General features: G+C 32.6%; 3 protein-coding genes across 4 annotated transcripts; 1 reads left to right on the top strand and 2 right to left on the bottom strand.

The window, feature by feature from the left end:
* Positions 1 to 1,624: 1,624 nt before the first annotated feature.
* Positions 1,625 to 8,130, top strand: LOC146135291 (mitochondrial carrier homolog 2-like). Of its 2 annotated transcripts, none has more exons than XM_083395447.1 (9): positions 1,625 to 1,762; positions 2,343 to 2,427; positions 2,868 to 2,974; positions 3,605 to 3,673; positions 4,305 to 4,362; positions 5,112 to 5,223; positions 5,979 to 6,072; positions 6,466 to 6,657; positions 7,154 to 8,130. In XM_083395447.1, exons 1-9 carry the CDS (start codon positions 1,676 to 1,678, stop codon positions 7,265 to 7,267), a joined length of 918 nt encoding a protein of 305 aa, XP_083251573.1. In that variant the 5' UTR covers positions 1,625 to 1,675; the 3' UTR covers positions 7,268 to 8,130. The 2 variants fall into 2 exon arrangements, with proteins under 2 accessions (XP_083251573.1, XP_083251572.1); XM_083395446.1 differs by having other exon boundaries at positions 3,605 to 3,685.
* A 759-nt stretch (positions 8,131 to 8,889) lies between these two features.
* Positions 8,890 to 10,771, bottom strand: LOC146135290 (uncharacterized). Its single transcript, XM_083395869.1, has 2 exons — positions 10,116 to 10,771; positions 8,890 to 9,661 (listed from the first exon to the last, which is right to left on the bottom strand). The coding sequence occupies exons 1-2, from the start codon at positions 10,732 to 10,734 to the stop codon at positions 9,441 to 9,443; spliced, it is 840 nt and encodes a 279-aa protein (XP_083251995.1). The 5' UTR covers positions 10,735 to 10,771; the 3' UTR covers positions 8,890 to 9,440.
* Positions 10,772 to 13,727: 2,956 nt separating this feature from the next.
* LOC146135289 (rab-like protein 2A) lies at positions 13,728 to 18,395 on the bottom strand. Its single transcript, XM_083395081.1, has 7 exons — positions 18,229 to 18,395; positions 18,051 to 18,080; positions 17,591 to 17,670; positions 16,300 to 16,491; positions 15,803 to 15,900; positions 15,491 to 15,574; positions 13,728 to 14,660 (listed from the first exon to the last, which is right to left on the bottom strand). The coding sequence occupies exons 1-7, from the start codon at positions 18,309 to 18,311 to the stop codon at positions 14,592 to 14,594; spliced, it is 636 nt and encodes a 211-aa protein (XP_083251207.1). The 5' UTR covers positions 18,312 to 18,395; the 3' UTR covers positions 13,728 to 14,591.
* Between the last annotated feature and the right edge of the window lie 885 nt (positions 18,396 to 19,280).

Raw genomic sequence — 19,280 nt, 5'->3', positions numbered from 1 at the left:
TTGAATATAAGTACAATTCGAATTAAAATGAATTGATTTGACAAGTAGTTCCGGTGAAGTGACTTGACTTTACATTAGTATTGTGGACAAATAACTTAATTTTGCACTAGTAGTGTCTTAGCGTCACAAAAAGACAAAACAACTATAAAACTGCCGAAGAACAACAAGACGCTGGTTATTTTAGAATGTTGTGTAAACAGTTGAAAATAACGTAAAAATATTTGTAGAAAATTAACAAACACCTAGTTATCGAAATAGGAAATGGGATAATTGCGAATCACATGCCAAAAACGACGCAAATGTGCTGTTCAATACTATTGTCCAAATCACGTATAGGTTACACAACTATATAATGCAAAAACGAAGTTCAACTGAACCTAATGGAATGGACTCAGCATGGGTGGTTAATTCTGTCAGCTACCGTATATTGCTCTTATACAAGATACAATACAGTTAAAATGTCGTTGAATCTTATTCAAAACTAACTTTTTTGAAAAATTTTACTGAACGACAATTTCAAAAAACTGGCTGTAGTTTTATTTTGTAAACGATTTATGTGCATTTTTAATCAATTTAGACCTATAATTTTGATCTAATTCCGTGTATATTTTGACTTGTTGACAAGCCAAAAAAGTAATCGCCCCAGTTGTTGCATGTGATCAGACAAGTTTACCGATTTTAATAAATGGAAGTTTCATTTTCAAGGACTTCTTCAAATGATCTACCTGGGACTTAAATCATTTCAAACTGACTTGTTTTACAACACTGGTAATTTCAAAAGAAAAACATTTTAATACTGATTTTTCTAGAGAAAAAGTATTGGTTTGGTAATTTAAAGAATCAGGAAAGTTATTTTCACACGCTGCATACAAAAAAACCGTTAAAACAAATTTGAGTAACAAAATAAACACAGTTCGATTAGGTTATTGCGAAATGCAAACAAAGAGTGAAAGACGAAAGTGTATCGGTTTTCTATTACAACCACATGCAGAAAATAAATGCTAGCATTAGTTGTAGGCGTGTGGTGAACACAATTCATCTATTGCGATCGATTTAAGCGTTATTGGGTTAAAGAAACAAAATGTTGAACATTTTTCCTTGTAAATTTTAAAAAGCTATCAACTGAGTTCGCATAGTGAGAAATAAAAGATGTGTACAGTGTAAACGATGCTTTAATAAAGACTAGTGTGTGTGTAACTAGAAGAAAGTCGAAAGTACATTTGCTGAGCAGGAATAATTTGCAAGAAACAAAATTAAACAAATGAAAACCAGTATTTAGTTACTTCGACGTCTTGGTGACAAGGCATACATTTTTTTATTGTTGATATAGCAATAATTGGAAACAGTCTTTAAAATTAATAATATAAAATAAAGAACTTGGATAAAAAAAATTGTTTAAACATATAAGAATTTAAATTAATTAGTCTGAAAAAAAGGGGTTTGTATCTTGACTTTATATTTCCCCTGCCCAGTCTGCATTTTGTTACACATTTTGCCATGTTCTTACATGTCAAATGTCAAATTTGCTGGTGTGCAACTAAGCTATACCCCTGAATTTGTTTTATTTCTATTAAGGCCAAATAAGATTTAGGCGATTAACCCCCAACTTGTGTATTTCAGAATTCTGATTTTAATGATTTAAGTTGAATTGCTATTTATAAAAATATTAATTACCATGGATTTTGATTGGCATAATGTGGCGGCAGGAGCTGGTATGACAATCCTTGCCCATCCCTTCACTTATGTCAAGGTTCTTGTCCAGGTAAGTCATAAAAGAAACTCTTTTTTTACCTGATATACCAGCTATAAAATTGTTTGTCTGAAAAAGATTTTATTCTATTTACCAAAAATTGCAGATTCTTCATAAAAGCCATAAACTTGTAAACTTGTAGCAAAAATGTGTATATATGTGCAGCCAAACAATAAAAAGAATTAGTTTGGAGCAACAGTATATTCATTGCGATACCTAAATGTTAAAAAATTGCAACTGAAGCTCCATTAATTGTTTTGGAATTAGTAAATGTGCTTACAACATTTGATTAAAATTTAAATGTTTTATAGTTTGCATAATTAGGCACTGATCTAGAATCCTACCACAAGCACATTATTTGGATTAGGGTGTGGGTTTGGGTTTGGGGGTTCAAGTAATAATATTAAACAATAAAATAATAACACTTGACCCACCCACAGTTACACCCAAACACTAACCGCACCCCATCCCAAATATTGTGCGTTGATTTAATAATTGTTTGAACACTGTGGTAGGCTTCTAGAGCAGCGCCCATAATTATATTTAACTTATATGTTGGTCTGTACTTAATACATAATGTTTTTGTATTTAGCTTGGCCATGAGCCTCTTGCACCAGTTATGCGACGAAACATGTTCTTCAGGAGGCAATTGCAATATCCGAGTATTTTTGCTTACAGTAAGTTAAACAATAAAATAAGTTTTAAATTTGGGTCCAGTACTGATTGACTTGGCGTTTGTAAAAAATGTTTTAGGATAGATTTATATTATTATGGCAGGTGCACATCCTACATTTTTATGGCAATTCTGATTGGACTCGAAACCTTATTTGCACTACACATCTTATTTAAAAAAAATTGAACTGGATATCCCAGCTTTCAGCGAACAATATGCCACTATATGCTGTTTGCAATACATATACCAACAGACATACATTACAAATTCCACAGTTTTTGTGGTAGTGTGGTTGTGTTTAATTGCTGCCTACCGATAAAATACATCGCTGTAGGAAATGTACATTCAAATAGTGAGAATATAAAAGATAATACAGAAGTAGGTAACAATTTGAATGTTTTAAGCATTCCTTTATTCATTTTCAACATGAAATGTTTTTAACAGTGAAGCACATTCGGCAGACAGATGGATTTCTAGGGCTGTATAGAGGAGTTGCCCCTAGACTTTGTGCCAATCTATCTGCATCAATTTCATACTGCGTTGTCGGGGATGTAAGTTTGTTTCAATTCGCTATCTGAACATTTCCGCTTGAAAAAAGAACATTATTTGTGAATATTTTAAGTGTAGATGTCTGTATACCTGTCATCAATATTTCATGGTTTGTGCCAAAAGGCAACACTTGTTAACAATATGTTGCGTTGTTGTTAAAGTTTCCAATTATAAATAAGGAACTTTCCCTAGCAATTCTTTAACCAACGTTTTTGTAAGGAAACAAATATTGCCTTAAAAACATATGTACCTATAAACCTAAACCACCAGAAATTATGAATAGGGTAATCAGTTGGCACTATATAAAGACAAGAAATGTATTGAATTCTAGACAAGCTTTCGCACAACCGTAACTTCATCAGGGCAAAGTACAAAATCTGCAGCACGCTTGTGCAAAGCTCGTTGAGAATACCATACAATTTGTCTTTATATAGTGCCACCTGATTACCCTATTTAGATTTAGACAAATACGGCCATTAACAAAAATTTATAGTAAATTTAAATTATAAAATATACTTTTACATTTTTTCGCTTTTGGCATACAATAAAAACCTAATAATGGTACAAGTATGTAACTGAAGTAAAGTTTCTTTTACTAGTAACTTAATGTAGTATATATTCTTGAATTTTAGTGGATATCTCAGAATACGCCAAGCGAACCACCAACTAGCAACGACGACGTAAAGACCATGATTAACAAGGTTTGGTTCCACGTGAGTGTGCGCTACGGCGGTGATAGAAAACAATCAATTGCAGTTTTATTAAATGCTTTCCTCTCTTAGACATAACTTGATCAATTTGAATGCGATAAGTTGCTAAAATGTTTCACCATATTCTTTTTCGTATTTAAGCCTTAATCATATTATGATATCTTACGCTTTTGCACTGCTTACTTCCTTTTGATTTGCATGCTTTAATTGACTACAATTTTAGTAATTGTTTTTTTTTGTAAAGAAAATAGGGTAATGTTTATACTTTTTGCAAAACTTAATTGCAAAATTTCTGATTATAAAAAAGTGGATATGTTTGAAAACATTTTAAGTTTTATTAAACCTACTGTTTTATGGTTTTTGAATTATTGATTGTATGTGCTGTTCTTAAATTTTTGATGATTGTTGTAGTTATGTATATAATAGTTAACAGAAATACAAATAATCATGTTTTTGTATTAAAAAACAGATTCTTTTTATTAAAGATATAAACTATGTATAGTATTTTTTAATACAAACTATGGTCACTGCAACACAGTGCACATTATAAACCAGCTTCACTTGCAAAAGTGACAGTTGAACAACATTGAATGCTGTTTCCGTCATTCGTTTCTGTTTACAGACGTCAAAGGAAATGGTGGCTAGATGTACTGCTATCATCATATCTCAACCTTTTCATGGTAAACCTTTAATCTTTCTTGTCGCTGTTTGTTTGTTTGTTTAGCTGTAAAAATAATTTAATGCACAGAATATTTATTTGTTATTGTTAATTTGCCTGTAGTTATATTGTGGTTCTGTCAAAATAGTTTGAATTATTTTGGAAACAATTTGCTGTTTTTTTGGTAAATTTAAAAATTTACCACAGCCCATCATACTTATTGAAAATGACTTGAACTATTACACTGATGATTTCAGAGGTATTGCCAAAACGATTGTAAACAGCTAAAGTTTAAAATATTACTTCCAAGTTAAATAACAACAAATGTTATTTTGCCAAACACAAATAAATTTATTGAGATGAACATTTCACTGAACTACAACTTTATTCCAAAAAAATTTTATAAAAATGCTCTACCTTACCAACTTTTTGATAGTCAAAATATGAAAGTTTTCTTAATTATAAGCGTTTGCAGACTGGAACTCTCGTTTTAATGAATAATTAAATAATCATGTTTGACAGGATTCACATGATTTACATGTCAATATGATGTAATATTCACATTCACAAAACCCCACATCAAATATGAATTTAGAAAATACTGTACTTCAAAACCATCAAAAAAATACAACCAATTATCATGTCACATATTATTAAGTGTGGATGTCAATTTGGCACAGTAGGTAATAATGCATTATGCATTAATTACTATTTGCTTGACAATTTTAAAACTTCAAAACTATGGTATTTATCAATATTCTATTGTTGCAGTGATTGCGGCTCGTACAATGGCTGAATTTATTGGACGAGAAACACTCTACGACAACATGTTCTCATCTATGAAAGAAATTTACAACCAAGAGGGCATACTGGGCTTCTTTGCGTAAGATTTCTCATTACAAACTATTATTATATTTTAGACCGCTTTGTCATTTCTGTAGTTTTTTGGCTACAAAAAAATTGTACTTTGTGTATTAAATATCATTTTCTGAGCTTTCCAAAGGAAAACAGAATGCACCCATAATAAGTTGGGCTCTTTCAGTGTCAATGTGTTATTATCGTCCTGTGAGAATTTTTAAGAAAAAAACAGTTGTTTTTTGTACCTAGCATTTTCACCAAGTTATTAAGTTTTGATCAAAAACCCTTACTTTGTTTTTTTTATGTGTTGTATCAGTGGTTCTGAACCGTTTTTTTTTTTTGGTTTTGCAAACACCCAAATACTAAGCGTGAATATAGTTGCGAAACTTTGGGCCTACATTTCTCTTTACTGAACTTTTTGGAAGCTTAAAGTGAACAAAACACAATAAGGCAACATCACTAATAAATTAAATTTCAATTATTATGAGCCATGGCTTTAATATTGTTTAAGCAATTTCGGTGAAATATTGCTCAAAAGCAATACCAATAAATTTAACCATATAAAACTTCTGCAGTAGGCGACCCAAATCAAACCGCCACACAAGTTTTGGTTGCAACCCATAGGTTACGAAACATTGTGTTGTATGAATTAAATAGGTTTAAAACAACTGCAATGTTTCAAACACTTACTGACTTGGTGAAAAAAGTTGAATCTACTGCTGTTCAACTTTTGTTATTAAGTTGTTGTTATTACTGCTAATGCTTGTAATGTTGTTTTAGTGGTCTTGCCCCAAGGCTCCTCGCTGAAATTATCTCCATCTGGTTGACAAAGTTTCTGGCTCATGCTCTTAATACATACGTTCTTACAGAAGGGGTAAATAACTTTTGCCTTGCTACTTTTGATATCTTTAAATATAGAGATGTCCGCTACTTGACATTTTATTTCAATATCGACACCAGATATTTTGGACAAAAAGTAAGGTGACCCAACTCTGATTCCAAATGAATAAATGAACAAATTAGATGAAATTGAAACGTTCGAATGTTGCTAACCTAATACTGTTACACAAATTTACCTTTAAGAATTGAATTAAAAAAAAAATTCTTGTGCCTTATTAATTAGATTTAAACTCCATAGCAGCTTTGCACTTTTGGACCAAAATTACCAGATTCTACTTAAATTATGACGTCATCTCTAAACAAAAACGCTACAAAAAAGATCTTTTAACTTTGTTGATGAATAACACACTGACTTCTTTACACACAGGGCGAATTCAAGGAACTTCGCAATTACTCGACGACCATGACAAGTTATGTGGGTCAGTCAATAACTTACCCACTTTCTGTAACTGCTACCGTAATGGCTGTTAATGGGTCACGCCTCAGAATAGGAGGTTCTGCTTCTACTATTCCCATCTATGATGGTTCAATGGCTTGCCTAAGAGACCTCTACAAAAAGGTTTGCTTTTATAATTCGTTATTAAATTGTAATTTAAATATATATCTTTATGGGATTTTGGAATAACTGTTAGATTGTATGTTATGTCTAATAATTCACTAAACTTGGAAAAATGACCCCACAAAAATGTTTTCCGTTTATGAATCTTTTTAAACGTCTAGATTGAATGTTGTCCAATTTTTAATAGAATAAGTACTTTAATATATATTATTTATTCATAACCTACTGATCTATCTCACGGAATACTAACAATTTAGTTTTAAATGCTTCTATTTTTTTTAAATCTACTGTACTACTTAATAAGCAAGGCAATAAATATATATATTTCAGGATGTTTGTTATTTTAAAAAGATAAATTTTCGGACAAATTAAATATAGTTTTTAAGCACTTTTTAACTCATTAGGTCCAAACTTTTTATTCAAAATTTACAAGGCCAGCAAAAATCCAACTCAATTCACTTAATTATCAGTGTTTAAAACTGTTTTCAAATTACAGGGCCAGCACACCCGGGGTTCAAGCATGTGGTTCCGAAAAGCTGTTTCTTACGCCTATTCTTCCACCCAACTAACCCCCATGCCCCCTCCCCCTGTTACGTCATACAGGTCATAATCGCCCAACAACGGCCGCCCTTTGTTCAACAGTGACGCCATACACATTAATTGTCACGTAATTGAAGTCTGCTACGAGCTAGGATTGCTTATATTATATTACAGTCTGAATAAAAACGAATTTCGCTCGCGTTTTTATACTTGTTTCTAACAGACTGTTGTCAAATTATTTCCAAATATTTATATCCACCCGCAAATTTGCGTCCATTTTGCAAGTTTTTTGTAAATGGCAATATAACATTTTTGTCACGTTCAGGACATTTGAATTGAGTTTTAATTACGTCTCTTGTCGGGTAAGAAAGTTTTTTTGTGAGTGGCCGCAGCTTTAAAAGTAATTGTTTGTCTCTGTGTGAGCGTCCGTATTAAGTAGTATGAACAACTTTCTGGGTAAATATATGCAAATATTTAAATCCTGCATGGTTCTACCCGCACACCTGGCCTAAATTGCTAGGCTTCACAAATAACATATCCGCTTTTTGCAATCGCTATGATACATAAATATTTGTTTTTACAGCATAATTTAGAAAAAGGTATAGTTAAAATTTAGGTTCTGATTCTTGTATGTTCCTTGGTTCTAAATTCACTTCGGTCCTTCAATTATTTACAAGTTGTTTAAGTTGGAAGCAACTCGGTTGTACAATAGTAATTCATACGTGCGCAAATTAGCTTTGTTGTGAATTTGCAACGTTTTATAACTAACACTTATTGTAAATAGAACAGTAAAAGCAAATATAAAGCTAAATTATTTTCTTTTTTAACGTGCAACTATTAGATAGTGTAAGTTTGACAAACTTTCGCGCATTTTTTGAGAAAATTGATTTCTTTGCAAAATAAATTGGCGAAAATCGCTGCAACATTTTTTCTTGTCGAAAATGCCGCAAAATTCATATTTGTCAGAAACTTCTATAAATGGCGATTTTTTAATCTGTAAACCACAAAACCGCCGGTCCCTTCGAATTTCCTCAATATATTCGTAAAAAAACAGAACAAAGGTGATTTGTTCTGGATTCATTTAATAAAGAAAGTGACTTGACTTGAGTCTTTCGTACGAATTACCTAACTTGGAGGTTCTTTACTGCAAATTTAGTTGAATAAGTTTTTGGCAAATAAGGTTAACTGGACTATTAAACGTTGACTTAAAATACGTTTTTTTAAGTTTTTTCTGCGAAATAATGTTTACAATGGATAAGGTTCGATCTTTAAAATTTAACATTTTTTTTATTTCAATTATCTGTCTTGGACCAGAGTTACGGCAATGACTGAGACTTGACTGGGTATTTTTTTTAAATATCTAGGGTCGGGATAGAATATTTTGCATAAAGCTTGACTGAGACCCTAGTTATTTTAGAATTAACTTAACTGTAGTCCTTAAATATTTTCGTCGCAAAGGAGGGCAAAAATATTGCAATGCAATTTAGTTGCATTTAACTTTTGCAATGCAATGTACTTTTAAAGAATTTATCTTCTTGTTTTTGAAAGCTTATGCAGCAAAAAAATGCATAAAAGTGTGGCATATTTATTTAGGCGATTTACTACGTGAGTAGGCTATGACAACTTTACTCTTCAATTTTTAATAAGAAACATTGATACGAAAAATAATTAGAACTTCTTTATTCGTCGAAAAGTTATTTGACCTAACTTGGTCGCCTGACATAAAGTCGCATAACAATATGTTTTTGTGAAAAAGATAACAAGAAAAAGCAATATCGCTCATAAATAGTCTGAATTAAAGACATTGCACTTCATAGAGATTAGCAGTCGCAACATGTTGTAGTTTGCACAGCGCACTAAGTTCAATAGATTTAATTTAAACGGATTAAATTTTGCGCAAAGCGCGAAAATATTGTATGTACATTTGGAAACTTCTATGCAGGGTCTGTGAGATGGAAATAAGATAAAAACTTTTTGCCACACAAACCTTTAAAGTACAGTGTCATGTACGGCTGTAGCCCACAAATTAAATGTTAAACGTAAAAAATAATATATAGCTCGCGATTCTCTTAAAATTGCTGAAAAGCCCACATTTGGACCGCGGCCCACAGTTTGCCGACCACTGCCGTTGGTACTTCGAAGCGTTCTTATTTTGTAACGAAGCAAACTTTTATGCATCCATGCGTATCGAGTTTTGCTCCTCATGTTTTCGTAACGTGGTTTAACCAATCAGGTGAGTCTCGTCAGTAGCTGTCATATTTGTTTTTCTTTTTCACTTGGCTGTAAATTGGCTTTTCGGGAACGTCGTCGGCCATCGAGTAAATGAACACTTGACTGCCGTATAGCGGATTTTGAAGTGAGTTCAAGTGGTCCTTAGGTGGCGCCAAGTCGTTTACACTGACATAATCGTCTTCCGTAGTTATAAGGTCTTTCTTTTCGGGTCTGTTGAGTGTCTTCATTGTATCTGCGTAAAAAGAACATTAGTTTAAAGGAGGCCGAAAGGCAGAATGGGTTTACAAAACAAGCAAAACCTATTTTGATCTCGCCTTTGGCGTGTTTTAGGCGATAGCATGCTCGCAGATTAGTCAACTAATAAAACTAATTACTGTAGCAGCACGTCGAAGACATATTTTTGACCTTCAAGACGAGCCCAAATGTAGGAATAACGAATACTTGAAAGGTCGGTGCTAATTCCCAAGAGATCTACCTAACTAAAATTCTTTTAACCTTACAAACAAATGACACCGTGTGCTAAAAAAAAAAGTTTGTTAATTTATTATGTGCACCATAATCCCATTTAAAAAGCTTTACAACTTCTCGTTAAACATTTTAATGTTAAACAGTTGTGCTATCCTATACCATCTCCATACAAATAATCCACTTTACTTGTTTGCTACTTTCGCTATTCACAAACCCACCTTCCCACAGTATGACGACATTGCTTTCCGTTCTCTTTTTAGTTGGAGTTTGCTCCATCTCTTTTTCCTCCCTCTTTCTCTTTTTGCTCCTAGAACGAGTATTGAGTACAAACCCAATCACCAATAGCAAGCAAACCAGCACCCCAGCCCCAATTGCAACGCTCAGTCCCAACCTTAACCCCGTCATCCCAAAGTAGGTGCTTCCCCCTGCTGTTGAGACGTCACTGGATTCGCACACGTACGCCATCTTGCGGCCACAGTCCATCGCTCGCAGCCTTAAATCTCCCCGACTTGTCTTGTACGCGCTCGCCGACTGACAGCCCTCATTGAGGCGCGGAGTTCCAAGGGTTGTAGGTTCGAACACGCTGCCGTCCGCCCATCGGTAAACATCATTGTTTGAAGCTTTTCGGAGCCCGATTCGATAGTAGTTGGCCATATGTTTCGGAAAAAAGCGCTCCACCCTTTCGGCGATGTCTTTATCCTTTAGAACAGCCAGAGTTCCGTTGTGGTGTAAGCGGCATGCTTCCATAGCGTGGTCGTATGTTTCGCCTCTACCGTGGAAGTAAAGGAAAGGCAGAGAGGAGTTATCGATCTCCACGTATCTCTCGTCGTACGGCATTTTGCCTCACAGAATTTTATGCCTAAGTTAAGTTAAAATTATGTCTGTAGAAAGGAATAGGTTAATTTTGTGGAACGGTAAGCTTTTATTGTCTGTAGTAAGGAATAGGTTAACCGTGGAATGGTAAGCTTTTATTGAATTTTGAGTAACAACGCCATACAGTTATATTAAAGTATAGTACAATTTATAACAGTGTACCTGAAACATTTTTAGCGTCGACTTAAAACAAGCGTATATAAGTATTACAGCAAAGCTTTGGCGACCCAATTTGTTTCATAAAACCTTATAGCTTAAAAAAATTAAAACACAAATAGCACAACAGAATGAATAAAATTTATAGAAAGAAAAGTTACACAAATTAAAAAAAAAAGATTATTAATTATTCACAAAAAATTGTTTTATTTTTATTTACAAACAAGTTGTATCTTCTCTTGTTTTCTATGCAAGTGAGAAACTCATTTAACCTCAAAAGAAAACTTTAATTAAAAATCCCATTTAACCTCAAAAGAAAACTTTAATTAAAATCCTGTCCGCGACTTTATTTCACTTTTATAGTGATAAATAATACAACTTTAATGCAAGTGTCACGATTTTTTAGACTCTAGTCCTGCGTATAGGTAAGCACGCCAACAAGACTCACGACTCAAAGGGTGTAGCTTGCTGCAAAGCTTGCCGTTCGATTTGCGCGAACTGCATTCGTCTTATAAGCTGTCGACATTCGACACACTTCTAAAAGGTACAACCGTCCGGCTTATAAGTTTTCCATTGATCGAAAGTGTGACCGAGGTCGAACGGAAATAAACTCTGACGCTAGCTTCAACTGCTCGACGTCATTCGAACTTCCAGATAGAATTTCTTGCAGGCTTGTGTCAGCTATGTGCGTTTGTTGCGGTCAGGTGGGTCCAAAACTACCCCCATCCTTAAAAGCCCACCTATTCGTTCTGGTGACCCCTGATCGTGGGTCAAAATAATTATGAACTGACGTGTTCAAGGTGAATTAATATCACTTTAAATACTTAACTGCTTTAATAAAAATACCTCACACACTTTATTTTTAAGTTAGAAGAAAAAAATCAAGACTTTTACAGTTTAAAATGCGACAAAGGCTTAACATATAACGTATTTGCTTAGCTTTGATTCTAATGGTTGAATACAGGAAAAAATCGAATACTGATTGCAATATGCCACTTTTAGGCCCAAATAGCATCTGACAGTCTGAATGACTCTACTGGGTAATTTCAAAACTATGTGTTTACAACACTTGCGGTTAACTACATTTATAGAGTTGTGTCAACGAGGTAGGTTATATTTTTTTCGCAAAGTTGTCGTATAACAGTGTGTTGGAATAACGATAAAATGACAATGACATGAACTTGACTCGCTATTTTTGTCAAATAACTCCACTTATTTTCCAAAGGGCTTGACTGGAACGTTAGTCATTTCAAAATGACTTGTTAACCACATTGTATATCTATAAATGGGCCTTGATGTTAGATCCAGACTCCTGACAAATAGGTTACATAAAAAGTGGCGATTTTTTTCAATAAGACATGCAACAAATACACAAACATACTGCCTAATTGTTATCAACTTGAAATCCTCTTCACTTAAAGCATAAACTAACTTGCCTTCACTCTTTAAACTCACCAAATGCTCCTCCTTTTGTGCGTAATAAATGTCACCACTCAGTCCGTTCCCACAATCGTAATTTCTATTGTTTCCTTTCGAACAAGTTTGCTTGCATCTTGATCCACATAACGACCTTATTCGAAGCCACTTCATTTCAATTCAACGCCTTTTGTGGTCCACGTTTGGGGAATTTTTTTGCGCTGCACTTATTCGTTTTTGTGAGCAAATATGGAAAAAAGGCGCTGCTATGTTAGTTGCTGCAATCAGTTTGCCATAATGCAAAATTTCCAAAAGAATGGCGTTTTTGAAATAAACAATTATAGGCTTATTACAGTCATAACGCAGCAAGTAGAACAACATGAAAATCGGAACAAAACAAGGCTTTGAATAAGACCAAAATAGGACTGTTATCTAAAAAAGAGATCTATATTGGCAGCATCGGGCCTATAGGCCTACAACCTTTTACCTAACCTCAAACCCCAACCCCTATAGTTATCACTAACTCAGGTGTCCCTTAATCGTTCCATACCCTCTGGCTAAACTTTTAGGCGTTATTTTTATTCCGACAGGTTTAGCTATTATTTCTTATTCTACCGTGATACTAGGCCTAGGCCTACTAGGACCTGCGCATTTGGCTTTAAAATATCGTTTGTCTTAATACTATGATATTATAGATTATTAGAATTTAGATATTGTTGATTTGTAGGTCTTGTTGTGTGTTCCAAATTAGACTTCGGCCTGTTGTAAAACATAACAAACAAGATTTAAATGGACGCTGGTGCTTTTCAAAATAAATTGGTTACAATATTTAGGCTTGTCTCAATAATTCACATAGGTGATTTTTTTGAATTTCTGGCGCATTATAAAAGAGTGGGATTCTGGCTGTCTTTAGAAACTAACTATTCTGCGATTGGTAAGCGAAATAGAACATAATAATGGTTACAACTTTCGCGGTTTACGTTTTGTGGTCGTCACACAGCACGGCAGGTCAGTCTCAAGACCCAGCTAAATAAAGGACAGTGGACACTTGTATATACTGTTGCTACCATGCATGATATTAATCAAAAACAGTTCTTCTGGTAATTATATTTCTTCTCTAATGTTTCGGCGACCTATTCGCCTTTTTAGAGTAAATGACATCGACGTCGTGATCACCAGAAAAACTGTTTTTGATTAAACGACATTTAACCAGCAATTCTACAATGTACACTATAATCAGTGCTAGGCACGATGATTGTTGAACTTTTCTACACGTTTGAAAAGTTTCTTTTTTAAATAAAGTTGGCTAAAAATGTTTTGAATGTTTTAAAAGCGGGAATAAAACTAGCTGACTGGGTTCTAGCGATATACAAATTGACAATGTATAAGCGATACGTTGTTTATTGAACACTTACGACCACAAACAAGATGCAATACGCGGCAGGAATGTGCAAAGTCTCAACCACATATAATACTCAAAAATCTAAAACCACAGCGATATCTTGTCCACATGGGGAGCTGTTGGGCTGATTTTAATAAACAGGGTTAAAAATCAGTGGACACATGTGTAAAAAATGTATAAGGGTTTTATGTAAAACTTCGTTTACTTCAGTATATATCTTATCTTGGTTAGGTTGAATGCGTTAAAATCGTTGAGAATCATCCAACAAAATTATACAGAATAATAATTTTTTAAGAAAATGTTAAAATATTTCTATATCAAACACACATCAGCAGTACGAACAAACATAAATAAAATATTCTGACATTAAAAAACAAACATAAAATTACGTTGGAATTATTTAAACTTAGGTTAAAACAGGTCAATAAATTTTTGAACAAATTCTCCAAGGAATGCTAAGCTCTTTCACGTAACATAGATATATGAAATAACAAGGTTAAGAACTAGTACAAATAATTATGTTTGGCATGTATTTAAAGAAAGAAAAACTAGTATAACAAAATAAATGCTATAAAATGCTTGAATTTTTTAAAGGTGCTTGCAAATATTCACATTAAATAGCTACGAAAGTAGATTGATGGTGTCAAACGATGATAGTTTTGAAAAATAAATACTTTATGTAAACACACAACAGAACTATTTTTAATCAATTTGATGCTACTAATGTAAAAATAACCATCAACAAAAAAATCTAAATTCAACTGAGTTTGAATTAAAACGGTAACACTGTACCAGTCAGCAATGAATATAATTTCTTTTTTTTAAAGCTAATGAATAATTGATTGTTCTAAGCTGTTTGGCTCAGTTTGTTGAATAGATCTTCATCCTCTTTTGAAAGCTCGAGATTTTCCAGGTTCTATGAAAAAATAAATCTCAGATCAATTTTATAGATTCACAAAAGATAATAAAAGCACAACCGTTATATACATAGGCCGTACTAGGTACTAGCATACTTGTTTTTGGCTTATATTTCCAAATGCTGTTTTTTACCTTTGCTCTTCATAAGCATTGGTTCACAAGACATTTATTTCTAAATTTGAAGTTTTATAATGGCTTAATTCACAACAATAAAAAATAGTTGAAATGTTTTGAAGCATTTGAAACAAGTACCTTAACAGTATTTTTAAATTTTGCTAGAAAACTAGAAGTTAAAGTAATTGATTTTGCAAATCAGACACTGAAAAAATATTCTATTATTGTTTGTGTCAAGAATAAAATTTATAAAAAAATATGGTTTAACACATATTTTAGAAGAGTTTACCAAAGTAGAGCAACACTTAAGATTTTATGCAAACTTTGTAGACAAATTGCCTATCTAAAAAGAACTAGTGAGAATAGCAAAGCCCGTACTATTGTTTGTGTCAAGAATAAAATTTATAAAAAAATATGGTTTAACACATATTTTAGAAGAGTTTACCAAAGTAGAGCAACACTTAAGATTTTATGCAAACTTTGTAGACAAATTGCCTATCTAAAAAGAACTAGTGAGAATAGCAAAGCCCGTACAGAAGAAGATATCATTTTGAACAGTTTGAATATCTCTATATGCATTTTTAACATAAAAATGAAAACAGCTTTATTCCTAACTCTAAAATGCAACCTACTTCTGTATGGGCTTTAATATTCTCATTATGTCTTACTACAACCTCCAGCCATTAGGCCCCAAAACTAAAAAGAACCAATTACCTCCAATTCAGCCAAGACTTGGTCGACATAATCTGTTGGGTTGTGCTTGTAATGAACAGCTGCTTTTATGGCGTCACGGAATAACTAAACAAATACAGAATGTTTAACATTGTCAAAGTCAAACAGCAACGCAAATATATTCCAAACAACCAGTTAAACCAGTTTATTTTTCAATATTGATGATAAAATGTTATATCAAGCAAGTAAAAAAGTTTATATATTTGCGGTACATGAATTATGGATTATTATTAAAAAAAACTTCATTTGTAATGGTCATAGTTTACAACAACAAAAAAATGTACAGGTAGTTACCTTTACTACATTAGTTCCATCAGCCGCAGAAACAAAATATTGACGTAATCCGTGCTTCTTGCCGAAAGCAAAAGTGCGCTGTGTAACTCCAAGATCAACTAAAAAGTCATCAAACATGTTAAGTGAGCGAATAAATATCAAAAAACATATAGAAATAATCACTCCAATTTTCATTTAGCATCCTCTATGTTAAATCAGAGAACTAGTTTCACTTTTTGCAGTCAATTAGTGGGTACGCCTACTAAATTATATACCTGGTACAGCATTGATAATAAATTTGTAACTTTAGCGGCATTTGGATTTCGAAGCATGTGTATACTGTATAACCTTATTTATCTACTTTTTTTCTTCAACTAAGAAAGTTTAAATCACTGTTGTTTAAAAATCACATTTGTCAAATTTTTATTTTCTAACAATTGATGTAAAATTGGCTATTTCTACCAGAATTAAGAAAAATAACAGCAAAATACCAATCAAACTTTTTAATTTGTCCTCACCATCGATTTTATTAGCAACAAGTAGACATGGTATGTTTGGCCGAAACTGCCTCAACTCTTGGTACCAGTTAGAGAGGTTCTTGTAGGTTATTTTCCTGGTGGCGTCAAATACTAATATACAAGCGTGAGCGTCATGGTAGTACGATGGGTGCATTGAACTGAAACGTTCCTGTCCGGCTGTATCCCAGAAATCTTTGAAAAAACAAGAAAATCATGAAAGTTTTGGCTTTACAAAGGCAGGCAACATGTTACATTGCGGTAAAACGCTAGACTTTTTGTAAGAAATCCCTCATAGCATAACGCAACCCTGAATTGCTGCGTTCTGTCTGTTTGCTGATAAAGCCATCCTTTTGCCATCAGTCGGAAATACATTTCACAACCAAATACGAGAGAACAAATAAATACGCTTTAAAGCCAAACCAAAGTTGATGCGGTTTATATTGCATCGTTTTTCCTAAACAAATTGGGCAAAACATATGCAAATATTTTACAAAGTTAAATTATGCAGATAATTTTGAAAATTTCATATTTAAAAACATAAGAACCATGTAATTTTCTGATTGTGTCTTTTAAAAGATTTGATTTGGTAATTTACGCTGACACAGTTTTAAAATTTATTTGAGATCCAACATAATGTGAAACAATTTTTCAGCTGAAAAGTAAATATTTGCTTATGAACTCACAAAAGTGAAAATATTTGCCCATGTTTTTATGTGAAACAATTTCTTGCAATACTTGTGTCAACGATGTAGAATGTTACAGCTAGTGCTTAATTTTCATGAGCTGCAAAAGATATACTCCAGTTGTTTTACTTTATGAGATTTAACTTGTAACACGTATCTAGATTCAAACAAAAAAGGTGGTTGCCAAAAACAAAAAACACACAAGTATTTAAGACCAAATAAACGTCTTCCATGTTACAGAATTCTACTAGCAAAATCCAAGTAGAAGATAAAAACTTTTATTAAAAACAGACATAAAGTTAAATCTAAATCTTCAAAAGAAAAAGAGTGGCCCAAATAACTGATAAAAGATTCATACTTTTATTTTGCAAAAGTTTCGGTTAGTGCTTATGCCATCATCAGTTTAGTTAAACCTCATTTTTACGCACTGATGATGGCATAAGCACTTGCCGAAACTTTGCAAAATAAAAGTATGAATCTTTTATCATTTATTTGGGCCACTCTTTTTCTTTTGAAGATTATGAACAGATCCGTGATAAGTGCACCTAAATCTAAATGTTTAATGTAATTTTTTTTTTCAATAAAATACATTCAATTTGATTATTTACCGACTGAAATTTTCTGTCCATTTATTTTTGTCTCATAGTTGAAGAGAGTCAATGCGTAAGTAGAAAGTTGCTGTGGTTTGCTGAAGTCGAGTGGTTAAGGAAAGAGAATTATTATAAACATTAACATAACATAAATTGTCATAAATGTAGAATTTTAATTTAAAGAGAATGATCAAAATTTAAAACAAAGTTCAAAAAAGAATAAAGCTTATGGTGTGTTTAATTATGATTTTTATGTAAAATGTACTTTAAAGAAAAACCTTCATCAACTATTATATTTATCTTTGAAGTAAAGTTACTATTGTTTTTTTAGTTAGATGTAGTAGGAATATCAAAGCCCATACAAAAGTGTAGGTAATAATTTTCTATTGTTTAAAAACCTTTATTCCTTCTACGTCTGTCGTCTAACTACTATAGTTTATTTAAAAACACTATCTTTTTAAAAAATAATAAAGGATACTATCCGTCCATTAAAAATCTTTCCACCAACCTGAAAAGAAATTAAAAATCATTAGGATATTTACCGCAAAATATAAAATCTGTTTTATTACCTTACACATTTTTGTGTATTTCTAAAAAATTCAGGTTACAAAATATTTAAATATTTCACGGCAAATGAACAAGTAAAAAGCACATACTTTGATTTTCCAACAGCACTGTCTCCCAAGCAAATGACTTTAATGGTTTCTTTTGGTTCTGCTTTGGTTGTTTTCTTTGCCATTGTGTTTTGGATAAGTCAAGAAACAGTATCAGAAATAAAATTATATATATTTTAATAAATAACGTTTTTACATGGCAGTATACAATAAACTAGAAACAAACAAAACTTATGTTTGAGTTTTACACTTCTAAAATGATCTTTAATTATATAGCCTAATTAAAACAAGTGTAGTTTTTTCCTACATTTATACAGAATTAGTTCGTTTTTTGGTATAACAAACCTTCAGTTGATACAATAAACTACAAACATAAAAAATATGTTTGAGTTTTACACTTCTAAAATTATCTTTAATTATATAGCCTAATTAAAGCAAGTGTTGTTTTTTCCTACATTTATACAGAATTATTTTGTTTTTTGATAAACCAAACCTTTAGTTTATTATAACCAATTAGAATTCGGGTGTTTTTGCTGTTTTGTGGGCAATATTATAATTTTACTTACAAAATAAACGAACATTACGTCCAAAATCAATAAAATGAAAAACTGTAATTTTAATAAGGCACATTAACTTTTCAATTCCCTCCATCTTCTATTCTTTTAACTAAAATCCAACGTTTTTTTGTTATGAATGACGCTACTTGAAACTAAAGTGCATTTAAAGTTTGACTTCAAACATTTGTTTGACATGGAATCGACGGAATGCGGAAGAGAAACTTCCGCAGAAGCTTTCAACTTTTTTCTCACGCTATCGCTATGCGACTCAATACCGCTACTTGTGGAAAGTATTCAATTCCCAACGGGAAGTCAAGGTGACATATTTGACGGGCCTGATGTGACGACTGGCGCATGGCATTGATGACCGAGGTAACCACAGTGGAATTGTACAGTTCCGTCTTTAATATGATAGATTTATTCACACTAACAGTTTGACATCAAGGTATTGTGTTTATCCTACAGGAATGAAATTTAACGACGTTTGCATAATTTAAAAGTAGGTATTGTATATTTAAAATATTGCAATAATAATAA

Source organism: Ascidiella aspersa, chromosome 8 (genome assembly GCF_963924565.1).
Source record: "Ascidiella aspersa chromosome 8, kaAscAspe10.2, whole genome shotgun sequence".
Taxonomy (NCBI): domain Eukaryota; kingdom Metazoa; phylum Chordata; class Ascidiacea; order Phlebobranchia; family Ascidiidae; genus Ascidiella; species Ascidiella aspersa.
The sequence above is the reverse complement of the archived record's forward strand: the minus strand, read 5'-3'. Positions and strand labels throughout refer to the sequence as shown.